The sequence below is a fragment of the Bactrocera latifrons genome, unplaced genomic scaffold, assembly GCF_001853355.1.
Source record: "Bactrocera latifrons isolate USDA-ARS-PBARC rearing strain unplaced genomic scaffold, ASM185335v1 scaffold_600, whole genome shotgun sequence".
NCBI classification, from domain to species: Eukaryota; Metazoa; Arthropoda; class Insecta; order Diptera; family Tephritidae; genus Bactrocera; species Bactrocera latifrons.
Window position 1 is genome coordinate 97388 of NW_017537269.1, and position 9425 is coordinate 106812.

Sequence of the window (9425 nt, forward strand, 5' to 3'; positions counted from 1 at the left end):
CGCAACTAGTCCACTTAGGACCCATCCGAAAATGGTATTTTGCGCCAGAAGTGTTTTTGTAATTTTCTCAATACCTTCGAGTATTATCTGTGGTATGAGATCGCTGCCTAATAGAAGATCTATTTGAGCGGGAGTGTTGCAGTTGGGGTATGCTAACTTAAGGTGTGAAACCTTTTGCCAATGCTTGCTATTTATATGATAGCTTGGAAGCATGTTTGTTAATTGCGGTAAGACAATAGCTTCTGCTTGTATGCGGTTTATCCGCTTTGGGGGAAAAGAGGGTAATGGGGCAGATTTTATTTGAGTTTTGTACAACTCTTCCGTCCATTCCCGTGATTTCAAAATTGGCCAGTTTTGTTGGCAACTGTAGCCTGTTTTGTGCCCGAGATGCTATGAAAGATCGTTGTGATCCTTGGTCTATTAGGGCTCTGAGCTTAAACAGTTCTCCTCGATGTTCGATGGAGACGACTGCTGTGGGAAGTAGTACCCTACTTTGATTTTCGCTGTGTAGCGTTTGAGTTTTCAACGCCTTTGAGCAGCATGGCGCTTCTTGGCAGTTTTCGGAATTTGTTGCTGCAACTAAACCTGTTGCTCTTTTTATGTTTGCGCTGTTTGAGGGTGAGCTGGAAGAATTTCTTAATGTGTAACATCGAATGGTGCCGTTTATGGCAATAAACGCAATTAAATTTGCTTTCACAATCTTTAAGCATGTGTGCATGTGATAAGCAGTTTGTGCAAAGTCTTTTTGACTTTACAATATTTATTTATATTTAATTTCTCGCAAGATTTAAGCTTATATCCCCCTGTGCACAATTCGCATGTCGTTTGTTTGTATTGTTCAGATGTGAACGTTTGATTTTTGAAGAAGCTTCTATTTGAATTGTTGTTGCTACTGGCTTGGGATCTTTGGAAGCTTCTATTACGGTCATGGGAAATACCTTTTGGTTTAATTATCTTTTTATCAACTCTTTCTGCGATTTCATACTGGGTAGTTAGGAAATCTTGCATTTGCTGCCATGTGGGGCATTTTTTTCTTGATAGAGATTGTTCCCCTAGCAATAACGATTTTTCTGATAATGCGGCGGTGCATATATTTATCAGAATTGGGTCCCAATTATCTGTGGGAACATTTTGTGTCGCTAAAACTGACAAACAGTTGGAAACAGTGGATTGAAGTTTCATATATTCTTCACTTGTTTCCTTTTGAATTTTGGGCAAGTTCATTAATATCGTTATTTGCTTCTCTACCAGTATTCGTTCGTTTTCGTACCTTCATCTCAGAGCTTCCCAAGCCAAATGGAAATTGTCGTCATTTAATGCGAACTGTTTTACTATGACGCCTGCTTGACCTTTTGTTTTGTATCTGAGGTGATACGACTTTTGAGCATTTGATAATTTCGGATGGTTTATGTAAACAACTGTGAACATGTCCCGGAAGGACGGTCATTGTTCATAACCACCATGGAAAATTTCAGTGTCACAACCGGGCACCTTGAGGTGGATACCCGAAATTGCCCTTTGATTTTGAATTTGTGGCAGCTCTACTCTCGGAGGTGGAGCAGGTGCAACTACTTTAATTAATTTTAGCTGATCTGCGATCATAATTTTTGTGTCTTCATACTGGTCTAATCTGGTAGATCTGAATCGTCAGTATCTACAATTGCGTCATATGCAGCTTGGAGTCGTGTCCAAAAATTTTCAATCGTTTGGCTTTTTATTTCCAGCGCCGATTCAGAATTGTCTTGAATCGGCGAAGAAGAAAATCGAGTGCAGTATTTTATTAGACAGTCACTCTCAGAAATGAATTTGGAGTATGATATGTCTTTCCCCCTCTTTTKTTTCGTAGCACCTTGCTTCGAGCGTGTAGCTTCTGCAGGTGTACATGGACTTTTTTCGTCAGAAGTCATCTTTGGGACTTTTATTAACTGACTTGGTTTAGAGCCTTTTGAGTCAGAGCTCATTTGAAAAATGTGACGAACAAAAAAAACAAAATCTTCAATACTTGATTGGTATTATAAAGTTTCGTATATGTATGTATTTATATGCGATATGTCTAAAAGAAAACTCTTTCGTAAGTAATAGTTTCAAAGAAAATCGATAAAATATTGAATTTAATTTCACCACAGCTTTCGTATATATGTATGTATGTTCAGACGAGAACTCTTTTATGTGAATAAGTGTTTTGAATTAAATTAATAAACCGAAAACGCTTTTAATTGCCGCGTATAATCGTGTTTATGTGTAACCGAAAACTCCTTATGTTAAATAAGAGTTTTTTTTTTTTTACTTCGAATTGTTTAATTTAATGGTATTCAATTTAATTTTATTTAATTATTTGTTATTAATCCGCAAAAGCAAATAATTTTGTGTATATGTACGTATATGTATATATTTATGTACCTTTTATTTTGTTATGTGCAAATGAGAGCGCGTTTTAGAGATCACTGCACTTTGTACATATGCATATATGTACATATGTATTACGCTTTATTATGTTTTACACAATCCTGCTTGTTTTTGTTGATCAAAAACCAAGGGGTATTGTGGGATATGTGCCAATGTGGTCTTTGAATATGTTGTATACGCAATCCTGCTTATTTTTGTTGATGAAAAAGCAAGGGGTGTTGCGGGATATATGCCAATGTGGTATTTGAAGTAATATGCGTATTTACACATGTGACGATCCACGATCGTACAAATTTTTGATTATATTATACTAAATTTTCCGCCGCTTAAAACCTTACTGATGTTGCGATCAGTACTAGTTTTTTTTTTTTAAATGGAAAAATTGTTATTTTATTTAAAAAATTGTATCCGCGTATGTATGTACTTGTACAATAAAGAAAATTAAGAGACACTTTATTATTGAGTTATGTATGTATGTGCATGTACATATATAAGGAAATGTATAGTGTTTACTTCTAAGTTGTTACACTGTTGTATGTATAAAAGAGTAATTTTCACTCTTTGCACGGAATATATAAATATAAGTGAGATATATGCATGTATATGATATATATAAAAGTTTACTTACACATATGTAGGTATGTTTTTAAGTTAAAATATTTTGTCTCTGCTTATGATTAGCCTTAGCTTATTTTAAGCAGTCCTGCTTATACTTGATTAAGTATAAGGGGTACYGCTGGAAATTGGTGCAAGTAAATACTTGAAAGATTTTTTGTTGTAGAAATAATTTTATGTTTTCACACAACTGTAAGCATTTAGCGGCAATCAGTTATTTATTATACGTATTACCAAACTGTTTTGTTTCTTAGCGGTATTTCGGTTTTTACCGGGAAATAACCGAATACTGAAACAGTTTGGCAAAATTTTTTTTTTTTTTGTATTCTAATGGATGGTTACAAACGCAAATTCATCTGTTTTAAAATTTTGGCCTCTTTTTTTGTTATTAAAAAACCATACATATGTATATATAATATAAATAATAATAGGAACGATACTAACAACTCACTTGTATTTCCGCCAGGGGTTTTGGTGACAATTTGTGTGTATGTAAGTATGTATGTGCGTGGTCTTCAGTGTATGTGGACTCTCCTCCCGGATCTTTTGTTGAGGTGAGTATGTAAATTTTTGTTGTTCGAACCGGCTTCGTGCCCGCTATGTCATTTATTTCTGTATTTCGCGCCCGCTCTTTTTATTATATATTTTTGTAAGTTGCACCTTTTAGCTTTTTCTATTTCTTTTTTGGAGGGCAAATGTTGCCTAGTATTCGCAATTCTGTATGTATGTATGTGAAAGTTGCCACTGCACTGCACTTTTATGTGGTCACTGCACTGTTGATTTTTCACTTTTTTCCTGTTTTAACTGCACTTTCTTGTCACAGCACAATTTGTTTTTAATTTTGCTTAGATTTTTGATTTATCTAAGATTGTTCACTTCACTATTCACTTATGTGTCACTCGGCACATTTTTTTTTGTTTTTTTCGCAAAATTTTATTTATTATTATTTATTTTTCCATAGTACCTCTCACTATGGCTCGAAAGACCAATGTTTATCTAGTACCCTTTTGGACACTTACCTCGGAACTTAACACCTTTTTTTTGTTAACCGGCAAAAGTTGAAAATAAAACGACACAAATCGATTTGGGGTTTCGCTTTATTCACAATATATGTATTTATTATGCGGAATACAATGCGGAGGTAAAGATGATGCTGCGACGGACGTTTGCTCGGGGCGAGATCGATGCAAAAAAGAGGGAGATCGTCCTCTGGAGCAGTCGCTTTTGATGATTTGATAGTGTAGAGTTTTGGTGTGATGTCAGCATGTGTGGTATATTCGTGTGTAGTAGTATGTGGTGTCTTCATGTGGAATGTCTGCATGTGTGGTGTCTTCATTTGTGGATCACGTTAGTGTGGTGTGTTGTCGTGTGGTTGTTCAGTGTCGGATGTATAGAGGGAAGAGCTAACTCATCTAGCCATTCGTCCACAAAATTCAGGCTCGTTATTTTATAACTATAAAAAGTTTTATAGTATAGTTTTAATGGCATCCTGCCACGCTAGGTATACGTTCACCTCTGCCAGCATTGGTAGCTGGCGGACAAAGTGACGGAGGTATTTTAAAAGATTTGCAATATTTCAAAATTTACTTATTTTTATTTTATTTCAAGGTGTCTTTCATCAAACTAAATTTGGTCAAGCACTCTTGGAAAACAAATTGCCACTACCACCAAGAGCTCCATTATGGAATGAATCCTCAACAGATTTTGCCCTTTTTTTTTGTGGCCGACGCAGCGTTCTCATTGAAGGAAACTTAATGCGACCTTACCCCGGTGCACAACTGCCACGAAACAAAGCAATTTTCAATTACCGGTTATCCCGAGCTCGTAGAGTAATCGAAAATAGCTTTGGTATTTTAACTGCTCGATGGCGTGTTCTACGAAAGGTAATAGACTTTAGCCCAAAGAACTGCGAAACAATTGTGTTAACCTGCTTGGTTCTTCACAATTTTTTAATGTTGAATGATCATGATCGTTGGTATTGTCCAGATACATTTGTAGACACAGACACCGCAGACCATGGAATATTGGAGGGAGAATGGCGTGAAGATTTAGAGAGTGTTGGAGGTGCATTAYATTCAATAAGTACAACTCGACGCAATGCATCTAGTTTCGCATTCCGTGTAAGGGATTTTTTGGCAGATTATTTTATAAATCAGGTAGCGGTTTCATTTCAAGAAGATCGTATTTAGTGTRTAGCAATGTTTGTGTATTTTATGCATTTGAAATATATATGTACATATTTTTATGTATAAAATTGTAATCTAAGTACCTTTATACTATACTTTTTGTTACGTTAACTTTTTTGTGATATTTTATTAAACCATGGATATATCTATAAGTATTGTTTTATTTACTGAAAAAGATGGTAATTATCTGTATTAGGAAGATTACACAGGCATATGGCAAATGAATTCTGTAAAGTAATGCTTCTAACGAAAACATATATATTTTATTTACCGACAATAAATCATGATTATGACGGTATGTAATTAGTAAATAAGGCATAGGCCGTATAATCACGCTATCATTCTTTAAAAATATTTGGTGAATGTTTTTTGCAACTACACAATGACAACAACCTTCCTATCATTAATCACTACCAACATAACCACATAGCACACAATAAATAAAAGACATACAAAATTAAAGAGTTATAAAAACAAATTATTTTATTTTTTCAAAAACATTCTTAAAACCCTTTGAACATTCTTAAAACTATTTTTAAAAAAATTAATGTTTTAAAAATTTTAAAACTATTTTGAAAAATTAGGTACATTGTTGTTTCTTATGTCTAGGTAACAAGCGTTTTAAACATTTTTACATATTAATTCAATATATGTATAAAACAACAAACAAATGATTTAAAAATAAAAAAAAATTATTCGGGTTCCGATTTAATAGCAAATAACGAATTTGTTAAGACTTGTATTGTTTTCATTTGCTTTACCTCGCTCATACCGTTCATGATAGAGGTCAGCATAACACCAAACGACCTCACCGCCTCGCTGCAATTGCTCCTCTCTGCACACATGCTTTTGTATAGCTCGBACGCTTCTTTGAAACAGCTGTCGTCGTCGCTGTTTGTTTTCTTGACTCTTTTCCGGATTGAAGTTGAAGACGACAACTCCGAAGGCGACGATAAAATAGTCGGAGAACTTTCAAAACTAAATGGCTCCAACAGCTCCTGCGAATACATATCTTCTAAAATGTTTGTGGTGCAGCGATTTCTGTAAAAGGGAAATAAATATTTAATACATATAAAATATTAAAAAAAAGATTAACTTACGGTCTGGGCTGTATATATAGTTTTAAAAAGCTCATATTATCGAACAATGGCCAGGTTTCGGTGTTACTCGCCCCACTTCCTGATGGYGACTCCATTTTCCTTACTTCCCTACTGAATCTCTCCCTTAGAGTCAGCCACCTCTTCGAACATTGCTCATCTGTAAAATAAACCCAACATAAACTATTAAATTCTACCTATATATATACATATATACAAAATATATTAAAATCTAATAAATAATAATAACAATTACTTACCAGTAGCACCTAGCTCCTTTGCCACGCTTACCCACGCAGCCTTCTTCTTGCTCGGCACCCGGTAGCCTACGCAGGCCTTGTTATACAAAATTTCACGCGCACGCACTTCTTCTATTAATTTTTCATCATTCATTGTGATTATTTCGATTATTTATTTCTGGCAAATTAAATTTAGAAAAAAAGAGACGATTAAAGTGAAATGATGAAAATGAAATGAAGCGTGCTATGTAAAAAACCGAGGGAAAGAACCGAGCTGACACTCTCTGAAATGTCAAAATAAAGGGGGAGAGCAAAGATGCCACTCTCTGAAATGTCAACGTAACTTGAAATTCTAAATTCAACAGACTTTCAAGTCAAGTCAAGCGTTCGGTAATCAAATACATGCAAGGCTCATTAAACAGGCCTTTTATGTGACAGTTCTCAAGTCTGGCTAGGTCAAGTCAAGCATGCATAACTGGAGCTTTAGATTCCACAACATACAATTGTGTTTTCAAAATGTTTTCAATGTCGGTCCGAACATAGTATAAAATGTATGCTATAATTATCATAGTCCGAAAATATAAAACATATACATTTTTTTCATCCATAAAAAACATTGAGGTACATCACGTCGAACATATAAGTTTGGCTGAGTTCCAAGTTGCATGTTGCTTTGCATTAGTATGAAGTATATAATTCCTTAAAATCAAACTGCTTACGATATGCAAAGTATCGAGTACCGATACATTTTTATGCGTATTAGATGCGCATGCATTTAGCATAGGGCGTATCTCTATTTTTTGTGATGCTCAAATTTTTTTTCCATTGAACAATCCAAGCAATGCCGCTTTTTGCGTTTTCGTTCTCTTGTTTTTCTAATGATTTTTAATGATTATCGAGGAGTTGTTGCGGCCACTTTCACATAAATCCAAAAAATTGTTAATAAATAAATTTATATTCACATTTGCCGCCATAGCTGTTAGTTGTTTTGAAAACAATTGTCACAAAATGTCAAAGTTGATACAAAGCAAATTGAAACAAAGCAGTAGGATTGCATTGTTGATATTGTACAAATTCCGTATGGGTATCCCAACAGTGCAAAGCAACATGCGACTTGGAACTCAGCCTTTGTTACATTTAAGACTTCGCTCATTTGCCAATTGAATACGGAGTCTCCACACGCAATACGCAGTCACACAGTTAGCATACAATCAATTTTTGAATATCAAAATACCCCGTCAGAGAACGTGTATTACAGAGAAGGTTCATGGTGTGCCGATTGTCAAAACGTTCTTCTTTTTGAAGGGCTGAGTTTTCTGTTAGTGGATTTCACCACAAAAAATTATTAGCGGATTTCGCCAATATTTAACAGAATTGAGCATTTTCATTGTTAAATGAGAAAAATTATGCTAATTTCAATGCTTACAAATGTACGCTTACAGATTCGCGTATTTACAATGCGCAAACGACTATGGATATCGTTTATAGATATTATGAAAGATATATTTGATTTCAAAGCTCATAAGCATACATGTACATATGTGCAGTTTGACCTATTTAATGATGAACTCCATTGAATATGTTGAAATGTATTATATAATAAAATCATATTTGTATTATTGCCTAAATATTATTATTAATATAGGTTTGTTAGGTTATTATATAGTGTAGGTTTATATACACATGTATGTATTTATTTGCTTTGAGCATTAAAGGTTTTGATAACGTTTTAAAAGACCATGCGGTCGCATAGATTCACATAAGCATGTAAAAAGATTTAAAAAACCATACGCATAATTTTCACATATTATTCATATGTATGTAATTTTGTGAACGTAAAGAAATTTGAAAGAATCATTCGCATAATGTTTGTAAATTTGTCTACACACAACATTGTGTGTAAATATTATACACCCATTGTTTCATACAAAAACTCCGTTGTCACGAATAACCAATGGCCGAACCTTACGATTTGTCAAAAAGTCAATGTGTCGAAGGACTGACGCCCCGACAAAGCTTCACAACATTATGTTGTTGGTAGAAAGTCGGAGCTGTGCCGAAAAAAATAAACAAAAAGCCGTCATTGTCGCCGCTTGCCTTACCGCTGCACAGCTTCGCCTACAAACCAGCGTAAATATATATGTTGGTGTGTGAGCTTGCATACATATCGACGCAGATTTTTGCGAGCCACGTAAAAATATTTCAGAATTACAAAATATTTTTTACATTCCTTGACAAATACAGTCAATCCCGATTGTGTGCCACAATTAAAGATAAAGATATTTGTAGTAAGTTAAAAATACAAATATAATTTGGTACGTCTGCGGAAATTTAAACGAGTCGTACTTAAAACATTTGTTTAAATGTATTAAAAACAAAAAGCTTGAGACGCAGCAAGATACAGGCAGTTAAGAGGGATTGGCTTTTAATCGAAGTCCTACTTAACCGGAATTGACTGTACACAAAAATCAAAAGAATATTGAATATTGTCTTCGATACATTTCTTGACTTAATAATCGACAAATAAACTATGTTGTGAATTTTATTATAATATATTTAAATATACTTATATTTACGGGGTTGTCACTTTTTCCTTCTCATACGTTTCAGAAATCTATTCAATTTATGATTTTTAGCTTTTGATATCGTCGGAAAAGACGCTAGTATGCAAGGCATGCTCGGGGAGATGTAATGGCGTCTGCTTTTATGAATGAATCGAATATGCTTGAAAGTAAGTTTGCATCCATGAATGAAAAATTTGTTGTTGTGTATTTTACTATAAATTTTGAAGTTGGCCATATTGATTTATGATGCTATTTGAGACGATTGTTGTTTTTGTAGAACAATATTTCAAATTTTTGCGAGTGACATATTTACATGTG

General features: G+C 34.3%; 1 protein-coding gene and 1 pseudogene across 1 annotated transcript; one reads left to right on the forward strand and one right to left on the reverse strand.

Moving 5' to 3' along the window:
* The first annotated feature begins 4502 nt into the window (after positions 1-4502).
* LOC108975057 lies at positions 4503-5092 on the forward strand (annotated as a pseudogene).
* A 638-nt stretch (positions 5093-5730) lies between these two features.
* On the reverse strand, positions 5731-6489 carry LOC108975056. Its single transcript, XM_018943313.1, has 3 exons — positions 6308-6489; positions 5945-6248; positions 5731-5736 (listed from the first exon to the last, which is right to left on the reverse strand). The coding sequence occupies exons 1-3, from the start codon at positions 6400-6402 to the stop codon at positions 5731-5733; spliced, it is 405 nt and encodes a 134-aa protein (XP_018798858.1). The 5' UTR covers positions 6403-6489.
* Between the last annotated feature and the right edge of the window lie 2936 nt (positions 6490-9425).